The 23667-nt window shown below is 39.2% G+C and overlaps 1 protein-coding gene across 5 annotated transcripts in view; it reads right to left on the minus strand.

The window, feature by feature from the left end:
• Nucleotides 1-861: 861 nt before the first annotated feature.
• The window catches only part of phactr2 (phosphatase and actin regulator 2), a 50061-nt gene continuing 27255 nt past the window's right edge, over nucleotides 862-23667 (minus strand). For 3 of the 5 annotated variants that reach the window (XM_015038236.1, XM_015038239.1, XM_015038238.1), the window contains exons 2-13: nucleotides 19268-19450; nucleotides 17922-17996; nucleotides 17318-17461; nucleotides 15837-16085; nucleotides 11692-12229; nucleotides 10647-10825; nucleotides 10077-10233; nucleotides 9687-9742; nucleotides 7483-7544; nucleotides 7079-7216; nucleotides 5731-5807; nucleotides 862-3700 (exon numbers count right to left, since the gene is read on the minus strand). In XM_015038236.1, the coding sequence (XP_014893722.1) occupies nucleotides 3685-3700; nucleotides 5731-5807; nucleotides 7079-7216; nucleotides 7483-7544; nucleotides 9687-9742; nucleotides 10077-10233; nucleotides 10647-10825; nucleotides 11692-12229; nucleotides 15837-16085; nucleotides 17318-17461; nucleotides 17922-17996; nucleotides 19268-19450 (1874 nt within the window). In that variant the 3' untranslated portion in view covers nucleotides 862-3684. The remainder of the gene's footprint in view (nucleotides 3701-5730; nucleotides 5808-7078; nucleotides 7217-7482; nucleotides 7545-9686; nucleotides 9743-10076; nucleotides 10234-10646; nucleotides 10826-11691; nucleotides 12230-15836; nucleotides 16086-17317; nucleotides 17462-17921; nucleotides 17997-19267; nucleotides 19451-23667) is intronic. The other 2 variants (XM_015038237.1, XM_015038240.1) reach the window with 2 other exon arrangements.

The following is a 23667-nucleotide window of genomic DNA, read 5'->3' on the forward strand; positions in this document are numbered from 1 at the left end:
GATGCATGTCACATTTTTATGTAAATGCATTTCATCAAAACGCAGCAGGAAGAAGCAACATCAATGAAGACAAAAAACTTTTTTTCATGGCTCTTTATATATATATATAAAAAAAAAACACACTATACACATTAAGGATGTAACAGTAGTTGTATCTGGATATATCGTGTGAGATTATTACAGTCCATACTTTAATGATGAATTCTGTCAAGTTATATGAAATATCCAAGCCTGGTTCTTTTCAAAGCTCACGCCCAATTTGTCAGCGTCGCGACAGCATTTAACGACGGACGAGGTTAAAATATCTGGGAAATCACAATGATTAACATATTAATGAGGATATGCAGCTCCATCTGGAATGTTCTCCCAAGAAGTGGCAAAGGAAACAACAACAACAACAAGCAGCATTACGACAGCACTTAATTTACACTGTAAACGTTTCATAAACTTGTGGAAGTTATTGAGCATTTTAATAACAAGCCGCTGCTATTGAGTATAAAAGTGTTTTCATTTCCAAGTTAATCTTGACATCTAAGATATAGAAACATCTTCTGAGTACAAGTCGAGTTGTTCTCTTTATATATATATATATATTTTATAGGATGAAATAAAGGTTTTCTTTTAAAGCCTATCAATATATTTAATACAATAAGATTAATTTATTCAAATAAACTCTACATGGTCTTTGTTTTATTCCAGCATCTTTAAAAAAACAACAACCAAAAAAAAAACACTATTCTATGTGAAACATAAACTAAACACAATGAATAATGTGGGTGATTTAAACTGAAAATTTAAATAACATTTTTTTCTTGGAATATTTTCCACTTTGGGCTAAGAATGGTCCCATTTTAGTGGTTGTTTGTGTATATAATATTAAACTACCCAAGAGCGCCTTTAATTCATCACCATTCAGATATTTACTTTAAATGTCTTTATGCCTAAATATTTTTAAATTAATTATTTAAAGCTTAACAGAGTTCCACAGACGTTTGACATGCTTCCGAAACAATATATGGAAAGTTTGAAGAGATAAACCAAACATCGACTTCGTCGTGGCTTGGAGCGACTGACCGTATGTGGGATGTGTGAAGGTCAGAGTTTGTGCGTCACCCACAAACAATTTTCATATTTAAGCAGGGGCTTGTTTTTTTCTCTCCATATTTTAAAATAATGGGAATAAAATAAAACAAGTAAAAGATGGACGATAAAGTGTCATATTTGCAATAAAACTGTTAACGCGTAACAACTGAGACATGAATGAATGAATGAATGAATGAATACCGCTCCATTTCTGTACACGGCTTCGTATTACAGCCTCAGCAAAGTCAGAGGCCAAATGTCGGTTTTTGCTCCACTGGTGTCTGAAACCAGAACGAGTGTTGTGAAGGTCCAGGTGTTAAAAAAAATAAAATAAAAATAATAATAATAATAAAAAAGAATATATCTCTGGATGTCAACAGTAACAATTATCAGAAATCTCAGTAGACCAATGGCATCGGGGTGGGGGGAGGAATGTCACAAAAGATCAGGGAGACAGAGAAATATCCTCGTCACATCCTGCGTCAACACGCATCTCCACAATTTAGGATTCGTCGTATTGAATCTTGTGAAGTCTGAAGTGGCACACGAAGCCAGCGAAGCAAGGATAGGTAAAAGTATTCAAACCATGTGACCGACAAAATAAATCTATCAACTTTTATGTAAAAGGAACGAAGAATAAAACTCAATTCAGACTTCCGTATCGTCTCTTTTCTTTTAGGGAATATATTTGATCAGTTTACTCGAAATAAAGCGGTGCGACAAAATGCACAAATATAAGCGAGAGAGAAAGTTATCAAGACGCATGTCAAGGCGATGTGTAAAAGAGGAATGCAGCTCTGGTAAACACGTTTCTTTCCTTAATGATTCTTTACATCATCATGGCTTTTTTAAAGGGCTATTTCAGTCCGTTTTTAAATCAATTTATCTCAGTTCTTGTTCCAAATTTAGGATACTTGATTAAACAAACTTGATCTGATTGTTTAAAGCTCAGTTATTAACAAAAAAAACTCTGTTTTCTAACTTTTTTTGGCGTTTATACCCTATTGAATCATACCCAGTTTAGGCGCTCTGCAGGTTCAGTTTAATATCTTGATTTAAAGTAGTCTAAAGGTAAAAAAAAAAAACTTTTATGGTTTTATGTTTGGGTCCTCAGCCAGAAACCGAAGAACCAAAATACTGATAACTAAAATGTTGACGTGAAGCAGCTACTGGGGAAATCAAAAGTAAAGCATGTCAAATAAAGCATGAGACAATGGAAAAACGGCACTTCGTTCCAATAATTCAATTCATAGGAATTGATAGTAAAGAGTGAAATTATCCAAACCTGCAAGATGATAAGATAATACTCTGACTTTGTCCAGACTTTGAAACTCTGGTAAACATAATTTTCAGATGGCTGCATCATTGGCAACATTTCAAGCCTGCATTATATTTATATTTATATTTATATAGCCCTCCAAAACAATAACCTAACCTTTTTTAATTAAAAAGGCAACCTGCTTTTTATTAACCCAACTCGTCCAGACGAGGGAGGCGCCAGGCAAGAAGTCTTAAATGAAAAAAAAAAAAAACTGCAATTGAAGGAAATTAAAAACAGCAAGCCAAGCATGGTGTGATCATTGGTTTGCAGCTAACGGCTCGGCGCAGGATATACGACGTCACACGATCAGAATTTGTGCCGAGGAAGCACAGGTGACTTTCAGTAGGCTGATGATAATTCACACTTCACTATTCAAGCCTAAAGGTGTCCACATCTTTGAAAGCTTCAGCAGCTGACGGGATCATCGTCACCCACAGACGTCAGGATCCCAGTCTGGAACTTCTAGGATACAATGCCCCCTAGTGGCGATGCTTGGAACAGATCTAAAAATGGGGATTTCACAGTGAGGCACATCAGAGCGGAACAAAGTGCCTCCCCCTCCTGTGCAATCTGTCCCACAGGCACTGACATCATCCTGAACCCCACCCCTCCTCCTCACACCCCCAATCACCCGCCCCCCCACCCCCGCTTCCTGTTCCAGGAGGATGTCCATATTTGGGCATTTGTAAGATTATGGCATAACTTGGCAAGAACACCACTCTACAGCACATCTGAGCCACAGTCACAATTACAAAGGCAATGCTGCTTGTCTTTCCACCCAGCAACCTCTCATTACAAGGCCTGAAGTGGGAAAAAAAAAAAACACACAAACAAAACAAAAACAATAAAATACCCAATAGTTCTGATATTCTACAATAAATAAGAGGTCCTATTCAGCGAGCTATACACAGCACTGTAATCACAATAGATATGTGCAAATGTTTCAAAGGTGCCTTAACGTGGCCGAGGCCTTAAGACACACATGTAGCTGTCATTAAAGACATAAATATGTATCACCAGGAGCAACAGACCCCCGTCAAAGATGACATTGTATATGTTTTAGCAGGAGAAGCCGGGTTTAAGTAAATCTGAGTGAAGGTAGCACAGTTTTTTATAAACATCCTCGTATCCTCTGACAGAGAACAACGCCATGGCTCATCTAAATACACACGGTTGGTTTTCCCTGCTCCGACGGGCCAAAGTGTCCGTTTCAAAGATGTCGACGGGCTTCAAAGAGGAACGAGTTGAGGACGCAGGGAGAGGAGAGCGAGAGAGAACCCTTACGGCCGATGGAACCTGAAAGCAGAAACACAGAAGAGTCGCGTCTATTAAAACCGAAAACAAGCAGACCGCAAGACACCAGCAGAGACTGTTTGAACTCAACAAAACAACATGTCGGGTTCCTACGAATGTTTCTATTCAAAATCTCCACTGTTCGACATTTCTGTCAATTTTGAGTAAGATTACAGCTATTTTTAAATACAAAACATTTGCCTTTTTTTTTTTTTTTTTACACAATCCGTGAAGCAACGTGATTCAGCAGGGTGGTAAAGGGATATTTCACCGTTTATGGATATTTATTCAACTTAAACCAGTTAAAATCTGTAACATTTGAAGAAATGTCTGGACCAGTTTATTCTACATTTTCACTCATATTGTGATTAGTTTAATATCACAAAATCAAAAAAAAAAAAATATATATATATATATATAGAGTCATCTAAGCTTTACAAAGTTGGGTTCAGTTTAAGACCCAGATGTCGAAAGAAGGATCTCGAGGTGAAAAAGCAGGGAAACATACTGCAAACAAATGTATTTTTTTATCTGGTAGTAGTTTAAAATCAAATTAATCAATAAATTTGACAAAAACTCAAGTTGTGAAGAGTTAAAACAACGACAGTAATTTCCTACATAAAACTTATTTGTCACTTATTTGTAGAAAATAAACATGACAGCCAGGTTATTTTTCTCTTCTTCTAGATGGTAAGAAATGAATTCAGGCTTTTTTTAAACACATTTTTTCAACAATTATCTAGACCAGGGGTGTCCAAAGTCGGTCCTCGAGGGCCGGTATCCTGCACATTGTCGTTCTCTCCCTGGTGGTAGTAACAACCTTTCCAGCTTGTCAATGTTCCTCTTAGGCCTCTAATGAGCCATCATTTGATCCAGGTGCGTTAAACCAGGGAGAGAACTAAAACATGCAGGATGCCGACCCTCAAGGACCGACTTTGGGCACCCCTGATCTAGACAAAACAAAAATTATCTATTTTGCAGGTTTTTTTTTTATGACAAGAAAACCTGATGCATCAACCAAGGAAAACATTTAGCTGTTGCCATGGACAGGTGTGTTTCAACAGCAGGAAACAGGCACTTTGTTTACCCTCTCCATTTCCACTGTATTGACCACAGTAAAAACAAATCACCGTGGTGATCCAGGAAAAAGCCCTGGAAGAACTTTCTTTTTAAAATTGTCTTAACTTTCCATGGTGCAAAGAATTTCAGTGTAACTTGAAATTGTCTGGGAGACAAAGAGAGAATTTTTAAAGATACCGAAAGTACAACAACATTTAAGCAGGTAATCGCTCCAGTGGGATGAGGTAGAAAACTTTGTTAATCTGAACCTGTTCACATTTTCTGCTGCCTAGTCAGACTACAGCAAAACACTGGTTTAAATTTGCAAAATAAAGATGACTCGGATGTTTGTTTTAGTTGAGTGAGTGCAAAAATAGAGTGCAAAACGTGATCTTGTGTTTAAAATGACATAAAACTCATAATTTCTGCTTATTGCCAAAATATTTATTTCTACTAAGGCATAAAGTAGCATTAATAAGCAACTTTGCCATATAAACATAATGAGAAAAAATACAGTTTTATGACCCTAAAATGGGCCACTTTGCTGCTTTTGCCTGCCCAAAAATGTTAACATACAATTTCTATAACAAAGGCAAATTTAGGAAAGGTTCCCACATGGGCTCTGAAAGCCCACAGGGCCACAATTAGTGTCAGATTTATTTTGCATCAATAATGAGACGAGAAAACAAAGGTATGTTTTGTGACGCGTTTGTTCGGACTCACAAATCCAATACTGCTCAGGTGTAACAACATCTGAGACAAACCTGAACGTAGGTAATCAGTGCTGGCAGGTAATGAACTGAAACTGACCCACCATGACTTTAATAAGGAGTGGGGAAAGGCTTTAGGAGGACACAATAACGCGTATTGATCAGCGAGCGCTAATAAACAGCGCGGCTTCAGGACTCACTGAGCTAAATGACGGATGAAGCCTCAGAGTCAGGCTAAGTGGAGTGAAATGACTGCAGGGGTACCTTGTAAACTGTTTGCTGTCTTCATGAACCTCCATCTCTCGGCTCTTAAACTCGTTCAGCTCCTTGCGGATGGCGGCCTGGGGGGACAGAGGACGCACAGACACAAACAGGCGATGATGAGAAAATCTTTAAACCCCAAAACGATACCCGAGTCGCTGACCTAATTCAGATTACAGCACTTTGAATAACCCAACCTGTTCAGCAACAACAGTTCGCTGTGCGTCAAGTGTTATAAAGGACAAATATGTGGATTAACAACTCATGCCTATTGTCAGGTATGGAGGAGGAGCTGTGATGCTGTGGGCCTGGTTCTGTTCCGAAGCCAATGGGAGCACCTTGTTGGAGCACATGGCATAACTCACGCCTTGAAATATACAATGAAATTAAAGTTTTTCAGCGTAAGATTATTCCTCCGGCAAAAAAGAAACATTTATTTAACATCTTGTAACACTATGATATTGGGAATATTTCCACAAAGAGTCCCAGTATCTGTGAAGTGTGACGTATATCCACTGTACTGTTTGCTGCAGTTATGGAAAATATAAATGGTTTCATGATGGAAAACAAGACAAGGGAAATAAAAGTTTGGGAAAATCTAGTATTAGCAAGCTAATACTAGATTTAGAAATTAGTCATTTTAACAATGACTATTTTCGAGGGTTAGGGTTAAAAATAAATTTAGGTCATGAAATAATTTTTAATACATTTCAATACAACTAAAACTGGTTTATGCAGACGTATATATGGTAAGTGATACAATAAGGGAGCAGCATAATAAGGACATTATGTCCTCAAAATAATGTCCTTATTTTGAGTGAATATAGTGAAGTGGAGTAGAATATTCCAGACTTTACCCCTCAAATCTATTTAGTCCAGTTGGATTAGGTCGACAGCTCCTGCACCTTAAGCAAACAATCCATTTGACATTTTCCAATCCTGGAATTGCTTCGGCATTTGATTCTAATCTCTTATAATCAGGCGCACGCTCCGATTAGTGTTCGATGTGACCCAATTTATGAACTTTGTGTGATGTGCAGTTCCAAACATTAGCAGCAGGGGGCAGACTTGGCACACAGACTGAACTACGATCAAAACATCCAACACCCAAAACATGCTAAGAGACGGTTTCTACTGGTCCTGTTTAGACAAAACAGCTGTGCTGAATAAAAATAGAAAATGTATTGCTAAATTATCTCTTACTGTGCTCAGTATAAGTGTAAAACTTTGTGCTTCGGTTGATTATTTGGTCCTTTAATCTGCTAACCAGCCCATTCTTAATGTCTAATACATAAAAAGGTGCCCTCAAATACAACTGAAGTAACAAAGGAAAGTAGACGGACAGCAGTACCTTGTCGGCGGGAGTAAGCCGTGTCCAGGGTTTGTCTGCCCGACGGTCGTAATCCTTGGCGTCCGTCACCTCCACATACTCATTAAACCGCAGAATCCTCCGAGCAATTAGCTCTGCCACTGTAGGCCTCACACTCAGCTACACACAAACAAGAACAGAGAGATATTAGTACGAAAAAGGAATTTTGGTAGATTAAAAAAATAAGTCTTTTACAGAAGAGAAAAAAAAAATCAACAGATTTCTCAGCTCGACTTCCACCTACTGAACCTGAGATGAGCTCATCTATCTACAAAAGCCAATTCTCTGCCTCCTTTCATGCCTCAGAGGGTAAAGTAAAGCCCATAAGTTTGCCCTGAGTGTGTGCGTGTGTGTGTGTGTGTTTGTTTACTCAGTGTTAACAGTACCTTTCTGGTGAGTCTCCTTTTAATCTCTTGCTTTTCTTCTTTCTCCTCAGCTTCATTTTTCTCTGCGTGCAGAGAGTAAGCAGAGTCATTTCACTCCCAGCATGTCTGCAACAAGCTTCTGCTTTTATTTGACATTCGATTTCCTAAGTCAAAATATGCACCGTTAACTGTTCAAATTGTATAAGTCGCTAAGATATGACAAAATATGATTACGTTGCTCTGTTTCTCAGACAGTGAAAGCGGAGCTGGACTGGTTTGCCATATGAATTCTCGTCATCCATCGACGTTGTAGGGATACAGCCGAAGGGCTGCAACTACTGACGATGGGAGAAAATAACTACCGGCCAGACATTTTAATGCTGCAGCTGCTTTCGGTAACTTTTAGAAAAAATACGTTAACATATTTCTTAAAACTTTCACTTTGTTGTGACAATATAACAAGAGACAGATAATCTGTTAAAAAATATTAAATTAAGCTCCACTGCCTGCGTCTCTCTGGTCCTGCTGCCATCTGTAGACATACACAGCTTGCTCAAAAACACCCAAATAAAACTGTCAATCATGCTCAAGTACTCGGTGCTCGATGTGCCAACTTACAGTTACAGGAAAACAGTTTTCCGTCGTCGGTTGTAATGCTAACTAGCCTGGGAATTCACAACAACCTCTGGTGTGGTGAGCTAGCTGTAGCAGGGTGTGAGCATTGCATACTCGAGGATGATTGGCAGCGCTAAGACCCTCCTCCTGGCTCTGATTGGTCATTTCTGACTAAGTGGTGTAGTTGGTACTGGGAGAAAGTACAGGAGACTGAGTCACTTTGTCATGACAAAGTAGCAGCTTTAACAGATATGTAAAAAAACAACATATAATTCATGAAAGTTGCCCAGTGGACCTTTAAGCAGATTGGTTTCAGTTTAGAAATCTCTCCAATTCGAGAAACCTAAAGCAAAATGTCGTCCATGGCAAATGTATCAATGTCTCTTCAGACAGACTTATTAAAAAAGTTGGCATGCACAGTAATCTTAGTCTTCTCCAAGTTGGAGGATTTAATTCCTGCTCAGTGTCCTGAGTCCCAAACGAGTGTCTGTCCATCTGAAGAAAGGACATGTAACACAGGGTGTCCAAACTTTGTGGGCCAAAATCGCTGAGCCAAAAGAACTTGTGGGCCAAGAACACAAAAAGAACTAAAATCAAGCAAACATAGTCCATTTATTTTGTTCTGTTTGGAAGGAAAGGAATGCTATTCATTGCAGATCCAAAACTTTTTGTGTTTGGTGTCTTAAACAAAGACATCTGGTCTTCAAATACTTTTGGGTTCGATTGAAGACATTTATCCTCAGTTATAAGGACAGGATTTGAGTGAAGCAAAGTCGGCTTTTCAGTAAAAGCCTCTGGATGGACGTGGTTCAAATTATTATAAAGGTTTGGTCATAAAAAGATGAATATTTTGTGTTGTACTTAACATGCACATGACAGTTATACTGTTAATAATGTTACCCTGATTTCAAATAAAACGTCTCCGCCTACATCAACCACTTGTGATGGACGGGACAAATTCTGTCCAAGGGCCACAAATGGGCCCTGGACTGCAATTTGGACACCCCTGATGCGATGTCTGTCTGTTTGTCTGATTTAGGAGGCACATGAGGTTATGTGAGGAGCTGAAGGAGGCTGGACAACATGAACCCTGAACAACTAGAACACTTCAGCTCCATCAACCCACACATCCATTCATCACTGTGAGAAAATGATGACCACAAACCATGTTTTCCTTTGGAGCAGCAAGCAAAGGACGTGCATTAGCATTTTCAAAATGTGTTCTTTGTTTCTTCTTCAAAGATTCAATTAGTTTATTTTCACACAACAAGATTACATAATGAAATTACAGGACTTGATCTGTCAGCCAACTCCCATTTTGAGCTCATCAGCTGTGAAAGCTGAGTTCCTCTGTGCTTGGGATGAATTTATTTGCTCTGCACCAGCCAAACACGCTAAAGTAGCGCCGAAAATCTTCTTACGGGTTCGCTTTTATGTGCTGAGCTGAAACGTCGAAGGAACGGACAAAGACGTTTTCTACAAAAAAAAGCTTTTCTGTGGATTTGGTGTTATGCTTGCCTGAAACGTGTTTGTTTGTAGCGCAGCAATATCCCTAAACCCTGCCCTAATCTTCACATGACGAAGATTAGGAAAAGATTTCATAGACTTACGTTTGAGGATGTTTCTCTGCTCCAGCTCCTCTGTGGTGGGTCTTTGGCTCAGGCGTCTAAAACAAGAAGATTATGCCCACATGAAATTTTTACAAAAGGGCTAATGGAATATAACTGGAACATTCCTCTGACCTCAGAAAGGGAAATTAATATAATTCTAACACATTTAAAATCTATTTAACACCATTTGTTGCTGATTATAATAGATCCAGTGCCGACTGCCATCATCCTCAGTGCTTCGCCGCGTATCACTGGTACTATTACACCACCCACGTCAACACCATTAAATCATTACCAATCTGTTATTGTCCCACAGCTGAGCCAAATCTATGACAGGTAGCACCTACCCACTCTTTCACAGCATCCTTTAGTGAGTCTCAGTGTGTGTACCTGACTAATTTGGAGCCTATCTGCTGGCGGAGCTCGTGCCTCTCCGTCTCCGAGCTTCTTGGCAGAATGTTTTTCTCCTCCAACTCCTCCTTGCTGGGTCGGTTGCCCAGCTTAATGTTCAGCGTGTCTCGTCGGCGGATCTTGCTGGCCAAGGAGTCTGACGAGAGGGAATGGAGATCGATAAATTGAGTTCTTAAGGCAATGAAAAAACTTGAGGTAAAACTTAATATTGACTGACGATTAATATATGAAATATTAAAGTAATGCATTGCTGATAAAGTAGACAAGTACACATGAGGGTTTTTTTTTTATTTGTGAAAACTTGGGTAGTTAAGCAAGAGGTTTAAAACTGACTAAAAAAATTAACTTGATGGCTAATGAAGAAAATTTCAATGTCAGTTCTGGTACAATACAAATAAAATATGCCTGAACACTGGTGAGTCAGATTATGATTCACTTAGATGAGCTTAAAAAAAAGAAAAAAAAGAACAGTGCAAATAAAACTCCCAACACACCTTGCTTGTTTTCATGTCACACACTTATTACTACATCAATAAATTGACATCATACTGTTTGTGTATTCGTCTTCGTCGTCCTCTTCATCATCATCGGCCCGATACAGGATGGGTCCATCCGAATCAGAATCACTGGTCTGGCTGTCTCTTGGCCTATCGGGGATAACCGTCGCCTCAGCCTGGTCCATCTTCACGCTCAGACCTGGCTGCTTTTCCGAATCGCCCGCTGCTGACCTGCACAGGTCAATAACACATCAATAGCAGGCCAATAACATATTATTAACAGGCCAATACCACATCAATAACAGGCCAATAACACATTATTAACAGGCCAATAACACAATTATAGCACAACCTGAGTTCCTAGTTCAAGCATGGGCAAATGATGAAATTATTTATTAACAAATTGACTGATTGACAGTTCATTGCAAAAGAATTCATATACTTTTAACTTTTTATTTTGTTACGTTACAATAAAAAAAGAAAAGATAAGCCCTTGGATTTTATTAGCACTTAAACCGACAGACCGACACCGAGATCCACATCAACGTGATGTGCAAGGAAAACCGTAACTGGAACCCAGAGTTTTGTTTGTAAATTATTGAGGTGTGGTTTGCATATGTATTCAGTTTTATTTACATCTTAAGCTGAAAATAAAACCGATACATTTACAGCAGCTCAGCAGATCTAAAAAATAAAACGCTATGAAAAACAGAACTCTATGAAATGTTTAGAGCTCTCCAATGTGCTCCATCAAACTTCTGCGATCTTCACAGAACAGATTACCGAGATTAAATGATATACAAGGAGATTATTTACTCACTAAGTGACTTTTGAAGGTGAATTGTTGCTGTACTTTTTTAAAAGAAGGATTTCTTCAAATCTTGTGTCACTTGTGTCTATGATTATGCAAAAAAACATTATGTACAGGAAAAAATAAGAGCCTGACTGGACCTCTTACAATCAGCTGCAGAAAAAATATCCATAGGGACTATATGGCAGAACTTTAGCATGGTATGAATTATTAACATCAATACTATCGGACTATATGATCACAAAACAAAAACTGGCACACAAAGGCAGATGAGTATAAGCATCACCTGGAGTCGTTCTCTTTACCACAATCTGTTTCTCCTTGCTTTTTCGCATCTTTCCCATCCTCTAATTCTGTCCTTTCACGTTTCTCCCCCTGCGAGCCGTCGTCTTTGTCTCCTGTGAAGGAGGTGTCCTCTGTAGTCTGGTTGATATGAGAGGACTGGTCTGTGGTCTCAGGAGCCACAACCTTGCGAGTCTCTTCCCTTGAAGCAGCGTCACTTAGAGCCGATTTAGACTCTAGATCAGCTTTCGAACTGCCAGCCTGATTTCCCTCTGCCTTGCTTCCTGAGGCTTTGGATGAAGGAGGCTTGTTGTCTGAGGAAGGCGGAGATGATTTTAGCTCCTCAGGCTGACTAGGAGTCTCTGTGGAGGTTTTCTGAGGTTCGGGTGAAGAAGTTGAAGCGTCTGGTTTCTTGGTGGTCTTTGCAGGCGTCCCCTCAGACCGGGCCGCAGCATCCTTGGGCACCCGAGAGCGAGGTGCGGCAGTGGTGGAGGTGGTGGCTTTACTCGCGCCTCCCGTCTTCTTTGGGTTTGAGGATTTGGCTGAGGAGGAACGGAAAAACCTCCAGTCAGTATAAGAAAGCCAAACATTAGTGAGCTAGGGTTAAACAAGCAAGCTGTAAATACAATCGTTCAAATTTCTAAGACGTGGATTAAAGCCCAAACAATGTAAGTAATAAGTCAAGATCAAGATAAATGAAAATTATATTCCAGACTGTTTTTTGCAATTAAAAGTGCAAATAAAGTAAAGCTATACAATAGTAGTTACATATATAAAAAAGAAAAAAATAATTGTAGAGGAGATATTACAAAGTGGCAGAGATGGGGATGTATGCAGCATTTTGTGTTTGTTTGATGGACGCTGACAAGTAGAGTTTCAGCAGTGAAGTGAGAAAAAACACTGAGCAAACAAAGGAGCTGGAACAAAGGCTGTGTGTTTTCGCAGCGCTACTGAAGAGCTCCTCTGCAACTATTTTGCTGTCTAAAATTGCTTTATTTACACTTAAAAACAATAATAACAGGGCATTAGGAACGTTGCACTTGTGTCACAAATTGTAACCACGGTTTGCCTTCCAGGAAAAGCAACGTGAGCAACAACTGTGACGCATGCACAAATGTAAAATGTGACAATGAATCTCATTAAGACCCAATCAGATGAGTGATTAGGAAATTTCATGTGTTGATCTAAAGAACTACGTGACGTCAGTGAAGAACTCTACCAATTTACCTCTATTCGGTAAGAAATGTGTCAGTGGTCTAACCCTCTCTATTATTGGAAAAACACCAAAAGCCACAATGTTTTAATCTGAAAAATTACAACTCGTCTTTAGGTAAATTTAACATAATTTTCACTGCCACGGTTTACAGGAGCCTAATTTGTTTTCTGCAGCAGCGTTATCATATGTCCTCCAAAGTGACAAACAGGAAGCTAGTTAGTGTGGCTGATTCCCATAGAGATAAGGTGATGCGCTCCATCATCCAGGAGGAACAGAGAGGAGATGCTGATTCATCACATCAAAAGGAGTCAGCTGACGTCACCTGGACATCTTTAAAAGGGTATTATGATGTTGATGCATACCTTTTTAGTTAACAAACCATTATAAATAATGTTGTTGTTTTTTTTTTTCTGGAAATATTTCTACACGACCACATTTGTTTTTCTTGTAAGTGAGGGAAAGTAGCCTTCATTTGTAAAAACCCAAGGAGGGGCAGCATTGTTTTGTTTCGGTCGCTTACTCTAGTAATCCAATTAAATAATTTTAAACTATAAGACAGGAAAACTGTCTTGTTGTTTATGACATTCATAAGGGGTAACCCACCCGTGTCAACTCAAAATACACCACAACAAGCTCCACATGCTAACTGGAAGCATTTCCTCTGCAATCTGATCTCAGATAGCTGGAAGACGATGAGCTGATTAACTCGTATGTGCAGCTAAAGATGATCTTATGTGTACTGATATAACTGTCAATGGCAGGTTTAGCCACTAGGTGTCAGTATTATTTATTCTTGGTCACATGGTGAAGCTCGGATAGATGTAAGCAGAAGAAGAAGTGGTTGTAGTAGAGTTGTGGCAAATAAAATATGGTAAATAAACACAACAGCATGTTTTCATTTGGTTGTTTCTTAGGAATCAAAGGAAAAACGTGTTTAGATTGCAGGCTGTGGAGGTTAAAAGAAGGCGGTGATGAGTTCAAGTCTCCATACAGCGTCGTGTCACAATCTGTCTAAAATCTATATAGTGGTAGAAGCAATGTTCATCTTGTTAAGGATCCTGGTTTATCTCCAGGCTTGTACAAGATGGAGACGAATGTCCATACAAACCACAAATGCGTGTTAGTTTTTGAACTGAATCCCCCAGAGAGACATTTGTCTCTGATTCAGACTTTCCTTTCTCTTTTCCTGCCTGCTCAAAGTTTAGCTTCGGATGTGTATATCAGCAGTGACTTGCTTCATATCTTTTGTCTGAACATATTTATCTCATCCGTCTACCCCAGCAGATTAGATAACTGGTGAAGGTGGTAAAACCGCAGCAAACTGGTCATTTTTGGTGTTTAGATTGTGTCAAACCAGCTGCCTCAGCAGACACCGTAGCACATTCGAAGGCAGAAAAATGCTTTTGCATGGATCATAACTTTGCACTGTGACTCCACAATGGTAAACACTGTAGCCAACGGTAAAAAACTAAATACGCACACATGCGAGGAGCTGATCAAGATTATAAAGGATGCTGTGTGCTCACTTCAAAAGAAGTTTAACCTGAAACAGTGAGTGCTTTTTAAAGCTGCGCCGCCAGCTATGTTTCAAGGTTAAAAATGAAAAAAAGAAAAAGAAAAAGGAAACATAACACCTAAGGTGATATGGAATAAAGCCGCTTTTCAAAGCTTGTGTAACGTCTTTGTGTTCATGCAGAAGAAGCCAGAGAGAAATTAAAATGTTTGAACTTCAGACACAAATAAACAACTTCTGTACAACTGCTTCGGTAAAATGTCTACAGAGCAAACTAGAGATACGCTGTTTACGCTTCTGTGGACTCGACAACACGGAAGAAGTGGTGTGATAAACGTACCCTCACGATTTCATCCAACCGGTACAATCCACACACACACACACGCACGCACACACACAGTAATATAGAAGTGTTTCCACAGCTACACACAAACCATCACTTCTGCTTTCGCAGAAAACAGAGATCATAAATAAAGCACTTCAACTGCAGGAAGACTGGTAATCCCCTCTATTAGAGGGAGTTTTTGTAGCCACTTGACCTGACTTAGACTTGATGGTGCTTTCAGGGTATCAACACCCCTTGAACACGCCACTCTTTGCCATGTTACAATCACCAGCCTCAGTGTGTTTCCTTTGGATTTGACAGACCAGTTGAACATGATTGTGAAATCTCCAGAAAAGAATGTGCCATGTCCGATGTTTCACATTGTTTTAGCTAACCATGCCTTAACCCCTCAACTTCCACCCCTAAAACGCTTACGTGTAAGTGAATGGGTTTATGAAGACACCAGGGTCCGCAAGAGGGCTAAGGGGGTTTTAACTTGTACACAGCTGCAGCATTGATGGTTCTGGTATCTTCCATGATCTTCAAGATGATATTTTCTTTCACTAATGTTCCCCAAAAAACCTCTGAGGAAAAAACAAAAACTTCATTTATTCTCAGATCGAATTAATTGTGAATTGACTATTAATTAGCTGTATTTCTGAAGGCAAATTGTGGCATTGGATTTCATTTTAGGGTGCAAAAACATATACAGATTTCTTGTACACATATATAAACACAGAGCAATACCTAAGTAAAAATATCCATCTGTCTGTTCATCAAAAAATAAAACCCTGTTTTCTTTTCCATCGACTTAACAATGAGCAGCATCTTTGTGTTGGTCTATTGCATAAAATCCCAATGAAACACACAGATGTTTGTGGTTGTAGCATGACGAAAGAGCAAGACACCAAGTGCACGATGAGGTGTACATGCACACGTGGTTAACAGGTGGAGTTTATTTTAAGGAGGGCCGCGTTACTTGGTGAGTTCTTCAGGGATACGGCACATTTTCCATGCAGGGCGGCAGACAGGCAGGCAGGGAGGCAGCAGCTCTCAAGGGGACCGCGGGCTTCAGTCTCATCCAGCTGAACTTACCAACCCCTCGACTTGTGGTGTTAGTGTGCCGTGGGTTAGCTTTAGCCTGTGTAGATGCGCCTGCCTTGCCTGCGGTTTTAGCTGCCTTTTTAGCTCCTGGAGCACCTTCTTTGTGTCGCGTTGCGGTGGCGGTGGCGCCACCGGCTCTGGTGGCGGCGGTGGCCGCAGCGGCACTTTGCTGTTTTTTAGCCGCAGCGTCTCGAGGTCGAACCTGGTTCGTCCGGGCAGGTGGTTTAGTCACACACCTCTCTGAGCGGTTCAGAACAGGCAGGAAGGAAGAAGTGAAGAATTTGTAGAATTAAAAAGACAATGAGGATTTGCATTGTTGCAAAGAGATGAACAGGCTGGCATGCAGGCAGCAATAGAGTGTGAAAAATAGTAGAGGTGGTGTTGGGGAAAAAAAAGAAAGAGCTGAAGCCTTTAAATAGGCTTTGATAGATGATGTATGTGCATTACTTTCCCAGCATCCCAGCTCTCATGGTATCTGTTGCTTTATTTGCTAAATCTGCTCCCTTTGGCTTTCTGACTATTGGCAAATTGCTACAGGTTCAATGCTAACGCAATTGAGAGGAAAACATCACAACACTTAAGCAGCATCAGTCTGAGGAGCAGAGGCCTGAGAGAGTGGGACGCATTAGGAGGAGGAGATGCTGCGCTGCTCGGACTGTGGCTCCCTGCTGGAGGCTGATGTAATGGCATTATCAGTTTGAACACATTAGGCTCCCTCATTGATCCCTCAGAGAGGTCAACGTCAGCTAGAGAACGGACACATTTCCAGATGCAATGCGTAGTTTCAGAACCTACAAAAGACTGAAAAAATATTCTGGACAACGAAAATTAACCGTTTAAAAAAAAACAAAAATGGTCTTAGCAGTTCGTTTGGCCCAGGGGAGCTACAGCAACAATGACCCAATAATTTTCTACAGATCTGATTCTGGCATTTTGTGGTAAGTGCCTTTTAGTGGAGACGTACCGAGAAATTGGCTGGTGACTGGAATCGTCTGATTTTACCCTCGACCGGCCATGCTCAGTTACATTTTCCGATCAGATAACGCATCAGATTTAAAAGTTAAAAGATTGTGCTGACAAAAATGTTTCATCGTCAATGAAACATGTTTCAGCATCACAGAGGGGTTTCAAAATGAAGTCAGATGCAAGACTTATCTTTATAAAGTCATCAATTTCGACTAAAATCTATATTGCTGGATCAGAACTATGGAAAAATCTCTCGACTGTTGCACCTTTTCTTAATAAAACAGGAACAATTTACAGGACAACCAACAACCAGAGTTATCTTAACTGAGACTGAGAAAAGTATTTATAGTGGTTGTGAAATGTTTTCTGAAAATCAGGAGAACGGGGAGTCCCGCCACATCTAAACCTTTAACAAGTAGAGAAGTAGAAATGGGAATTTGCCTCAGCCCTACAGGTCAGAGCAACAATTTAAACAGGAATGGACAAAAAGAAGAAAACTAAACTACCTGATGTTTTCTCCTCTGTGCTGATTGGTCCAGCAGCTTGTTCCTCCACCAGAGCTTCAGGAGACTCGATGTCCACTTTGACTTCCTCTGGAGTTAAACTGGACGACGCATGGCCGTTCAGATTTTCACTACTGATCGGTTCATCTGAGAGAAAAAAAATCCTGCCGTCACAGATTTGCATTCACTTCAACAACAAGCAACTTTGGTGACATCGAAGAAAGTTAAAGTTAAAAAAACTCCCCTTGTGAAGAAAAATCTGTAATTTCAGCCAAGATTAAAATATTTTACAAATGTACAACTTATAATGTGCAGGTTTGTAGTAATCATGCAGTATGGAAATAATCACACTGTTTGGTCCTGGACCGGATGCCAGAAACCAAGACAACAAAGACACACAAAATAAACAAGTGCACACACACACACACACACATTCACACCAAAGGGCAAATTAAAGTGGAATCAACCTAACATGCATGATTTTGATTTTGATTTTGATTTTGAGCCCATGAATCCCCCAGGAGGACGAGCAAACCCCAAACAGAAACGTCTGTTTGGGATTTTAATCTGGGACTCTTGGTGCCAATATAGACAAAATGAGACGAACCTTGCTCAGGGATAAGAACCCCCTTCCTGATGAGCTCCTCTCTTGTTTGTCTAGTGGAGATTTTTCTCTCTAGAACTGTAATAAGAAAAAGATGAAGATGGATGTCGAACTCGGTAAAGAAATGTAGTACGCTCTCCTTCAGACTTTCTTTTGGTAAAGGCAATCATTTTACACAGGACTCTAAAATGTCTATATTTAAATCATCACTCCTCTCTCAAGCCATTGTCCTGTTATCACACACTGTTCTGTCTTATTGAACCATTAAAAAAAAGTAGCAAAAGTAGAGTAGTGAATAAAACAAGATTGCCGCATCATGTTTTCCTAACATCATGCAACCCAAGGCGTTCCTCAGGGCACATCAAACGATATGTGCAACGTCGAACAAATCTGGTTAGAGGGATTGCTGAATGTTACGTTTCTCAGCAGAATCACAAAAGTAATTTCCAGATTTTTCACTTTGTGTTGATCAGGGCTGGGAAATGAAATTAATTTTTTTTTTTTTTTTTACCAATGAATCAAATTTTAAGTCTAAGAAGGCTTAACTATTGGAAAATCTTTTTTTTTTTTTCACCAATGTTCAGAGTGATGCCAGTTCACACAAGCATGGGCAAATGATTAAGATATCATCTTGTTTTACAGTGTCTGTTTATTTGGACTTTGAATTCAGGTCAACTCCCAGAACGGATGGCTGAAATAAAACAAAAGTTATTGAAAATATTTTTTGTCATTTGTAATTTCTTTAAGAAAAAAAAAAAAAAGATTAAAATCGTAAATCAAATTTGGTATGATAAAATCTGAGATCTTATTTTTATGCCATGTTGTCTAGTCCTGGTGTTAACTAATTCACACAGAACTGCCTGCTTTAACCACTCAGCAACTGTTCCTCTGCTGTCTAAACAAACAAGTGTGACTTTCCACTGATATATTTAACAATACGGCCTTTTTTTATTTTATAAGGTCAGAAACGTAAGGATTCTTTCTAGTAAATTATCCTGGAAACAAGCCACAAACTTGCACAGACAAATCAAAAAGCAGAATATTACACTAACCAGATATAGGAGAGGGAGGGGAAAAAGAGCCTCTGGTGTTTCCATTTACTTCTGTCTCTTTTTATTTCCTGACCAACAGCTCAGGAATAAACCATAAAGAATTACAAACAAGCCATGTAACCGTTTCCTTTTAAAGCTCTTCTGGGAGTTAGAGCGGTCCAATTCATATTTAATGTTCCCCACAAACCCAACGGTACAAGCCGTGACACTGTCCAGACTTTTGATTGGAGAGAACAACTCGGCAGTTGTTAGCACAGAGTCAAAAACACTTACAGCTGCACATTTCGCACATCCTACCTTTGGAGAGATCCTGGAACTTGTCGCTGGTTTTCTTCTTCCTCCACTTCCAGGGTTTGAACAGTTTTCCCAGTGTTGACAGTTTCCCTCGTTGCTGTCGCGACCCATGGGCATTCTGGGTATTGGAGGCGTTGTCCACCACCACATCACAGCTGGCCACAGATGATTTCTCCAGGCCATCGACTAGAATATGACATAAATATGTGGAAAAAAAACAAAAACAATGTTTAACTAATCTGTATGTAGCCTTTAAAGTTCTGTTCATTGATTTATATCTGTCCATAGAGTGCTTCACATTAATAATGTAATTTTTATAGTAAATTTGCATCTAAAGAGTAAAACATGCTGCACTTTAAATGCAGCTCAGTGTTTCAAATAAAATTCATCACCCTGCATGTTTTCCGATCCAGCTTCATTTTTTTTCTGGGCAAAAACAGTTTTGGTTTTTTCAACCTGCTGATTCTGAGTTTTACCATTTCTGACTTTACAAACTTTAAGCACACAAACTCTTTATTTATTGACAACAAACAAAAGAAATGTGCTGCAGCTTCCTTCATGTGGCACTGGCAGAAAATTAGGAACTGAAAATTGTCCAGGTTTATAAATCAAAAATATATACCCAGACATTTTTCACATTTTTATTAAGCCCAACAGTGTATTAAAATAAAAATAGTTTTTCATCTTGTCGTTTTGCTGAACTGAAGAAAAAGATTTTCGATTTGGTGACCGGTCAATTACTAGTCACAGCTGATCACAGAAAATTGGGTTTTTAAATCCAGCTTTTAGCACACAGAGGGACAAAATGAGCATGCTTTCAAAAGCATTTCAATTAGAAACACTCTTTAAACAACCCCCAAAAAGTCCAATTTCATTTAAATTGATAAGACAAACCTTGAAGGGTTTCCAAGTATTTACTGATTTTTCTCAGCTGCAACACTCCAAAAGAAAAAAAGTTAACTATGACAATCTGACTCCACTTTGACTGAAGTGCTCAGAGTTGTCCAACGTATGCAATTGCTTGGCTTCATCTCGCTTCAAATCACCTCTGCTAGAAGCTCAGAGAGCAGATCTTGCACCTATGGATTTCTTTTATCCCCAGAGTCTGTCTCTTTTGAGGTGAACACACACACACTGTGTCCTACAGGACTTGAGTTTGATGGGGTTTTTTTCCAATCCAGCAGCGTCTTAAATGCTGGGTGAACAAACATTGTGCGTAGCTTTGAAAGTGAAAAACCCTGCAAAAAAAAAAAAAAAAAAAAAAAAAAAAAAGGAAAAAAAATTTTGGATTCTTTTCAAATCTTATCAGATGTCAGATGGTGTCAAACTGTTTTATTATCGCATTCAGTCGTTCAGTGGAGAGACAGCCATGTCTTGTTGTTTTGCTCATATAAAAATCAATTCGCTGCTGATTGGTTGGCTTATATGAGCACCGATAGATTGTGTTGATGTCAATATCAGTTGCTTGTGGCAGGAAACAAAAAAATATGGAATGAAAGGACTCAGAGGGTGGACGATGGACAGTAAAGATGGATAAAAAACTGAATTTTCTGCAAGAGTTCAGTTGAAAAACGTAGATTTTCTTACTTGTTAACCTCAGCATCAGGATGGAGTGTCCAAAATAAAAGCCCACATGGCGCATTTAGCAAATACCGTTTCTTGCATAGGTGTAGGCATTAGCCGAATAATCAACAAGGCCAATATTTTGTCTTGCTTAAAACACAGCCATCAGACTCACCTCAGCATACTTAGCAGAAAACCACAGAGCCACAACTATGAGCAGCAGGGTGTTGCTGTGCATAATGTAAGGGTGAGAGACATGATAACACAGCATTCAGCCAATCAAATAGCAACAAGCTAACCTCACTGGAGTTTCTGTGTTAGTTTGGTGCTTTTTTTAAATCATGCTCTTGCTGTAATTGTCAAAAACAAACCCTTTTCTCCTTTTCTATTCCAAGGAGGAATAGTGCGCCCACAGCATCACAGATCTTCCACCATACTTAACACAGCCAATGGGGTGCTCGCTTTTTGTCCCATCAAATTAATTTCTTTAAAAGAGCAAATTCAAAATGTAGTTTTAAAGAGCTGATTGGATACATTAAGGAATAAAAACACCATCCAAAACAACCAGCTCCTATTTACAAATTATTTGACCCCAAAACCTAATAGCTAGTTGTTCTTTCACTGGGAGCAGCAACAACCAACAAGCATTTATATCAGAGCAAGACATGCTGCTTTTTCAGATACCGTAAGACCTTTTAGCCTACTGCATGCTGTTGAACAAGTTCTGTTTAGGTTTTCGATTCTATAAATACAGCACTAATTAGACTGTGGGTGTAGCAAGTGATACTGCAGTCAGCTTTCCACAAAATATAGCTCATGATGGCTAACTTGTGATTTACAATTGGGGCAGATACATTTTCACATGTGGTCAGGTCAATTTGGAAAACTTCCTTCCCTTCATGGATGGGATTTTCATTTAGAATCTGACTTTTGTATTTACTTAGGTTATTTGTGTCCAATACTCAACACATTTGGTGATCTGGACATTTAAAAGCCATAGAAAGCAAAGAACTGCATAAACTCAACCTTTATTCTTGCTGCAATGACTTCTGTAAAAGTCAGTGTGGCAGGATTTAAGCAAAATTCAATGTCTCAAATATATGAAAATATATATTTGATTATTAAAAATGAAAACACTGAAGTGAGCCGCAGAGGCCCAAGCACGCTTTCCCAAAACGGCTCTAACAGAGTCTCTTGCCTGCACACCGACACACATTTCCTGTTCCTGTGTTGATATAAAATCACAACAATAGGTGCAGTTCAACAGCTGCATTGTGCAACTAATGATGGGAAAATCAGCAACAGCACTCATAATCACCATAAGACCGACTACAAAACAAGAACAATAGACTTAGCACTCTCTGGGCAGACAGAGGAGAAATACACAGAAACGGTTCACAGAAGTGAAAGAAAACTTGAGTCCTGAGAGCAAAGAGAACAGGAACAGAAAGAGAAAAATAAATTCAAGTTCAAAGTTCAGGATTTCTTCATAACCATTTGATTCGTAGCTGGTAATCAAATACGAACCACGAAACATGCGTTCTAAATATGACTGAGTTAGGTTTTGTTTTTAATGGCTGTAGCTGATGAGCTGCATCATCCGTTTTCATAATGCTTACGTCTCTTATTTAAACAGGACTCAGCATTACTACAATAACATATTTTAAAATGAAAGAGGAAGGTTCTGTCATCATGGAGGAATACAGTAAAACTAAAGTCCAAATTATTGACCCTCATACGGCACAGAAAGCAGAACTCCTCATCCTTTGCTGAGTAAGTCAAACACATGCCCAGTTGTTTTATTATCATGAATTCAATCTTCAGAGAAAGCCAATAACCTCGCAATCCAGACCAAACATTCCCTAAACTCAAAGCCCAGAAGATGAAATGCTACAAGCTTCCAACTGACTGAGGTTTTCCAATGTTTTAATAAAATATTTCATATTTTCCACTGGAACTGAAAGGCCTGTTAACATGCATGCATTTTCAAAATAAATTAGAAGAACAAAATGAAAATGACCCAATATTTATCTCATTTGCAGCATCTTTTACAACAACAACATATAGTGGTTTGTATAATTTTCTTCCAAATTCAATATCAAGTTTAGCAATATGCCGTACCATCTCTATGCTGATGATATTCAGCCATATTGCTCATTCAAAGTGTATATCTCCTTAAAACGTTACCTCCTCAACGGTCTGCTTGACTAGTAGAGCTTAGATTTATGGCCCGACCCGAAATCCGTGCTGGGTCGGGCCAAAATTATTTGCTTGATGGTCAGGTCGGGTTGGACTCGGGTTTCTGTGGCACGAGCATTTAATAAGCCTGCAATAAATCCAGCAGAGAGAAAACCAAACGAGAACGCAAGACATAGAGTTGTATTAATCTACTTATTACAGAGGAGTTGGTGGCTTACCCTGGAGCAGAAGGTCATTAGACTGCACACATTGTTCCGCTCCCATCAATCACACATCCCAGATGATCTAAACTCTATTATTGAGCATCAATCATTGATGCTAGACAATAGAGCATTGGTGAAGCAAATATAACATCTCCAATATATTGGAAACGTAGGTATATTTGTCCAACAAACCTCTGGATCGCAGTGAAGTTAACATCGTCTTTTGAAAATCACTGACGACGACACACAAACTACTTCTTTCATTTCGGCAACATTCTCAAATAAATAAAAATGCACCAAAAACTATGATTGCAATATTTTTATACTTTTACTTCTTCTCATTTAGACTACGGTAATGACATTTTCCTTTGAATAAGAGGAAGCTCAACCATCTCTGACTGCTGCTGCTGCTTGACCTTTAACCAACACAAACAAGAG

The sequence above is a fragment of the Poecilia latipinna genome, unplaced genomic scaffold (genome assembly GCF_001443285.1).
Source record: "Poecilia latipinna isolate Pla-1442-1.1 unplaced genomic scaffold, P_latipinna-1.0 Scaffold434, whole genome shotgun sequence".
Lineage (NCBI taxonomy): Eukaryota > Metazoa > Chordata > Actinopteri > Cyprinodontiformes > Poeciliidae > Poecilia > Poecilia latipinna.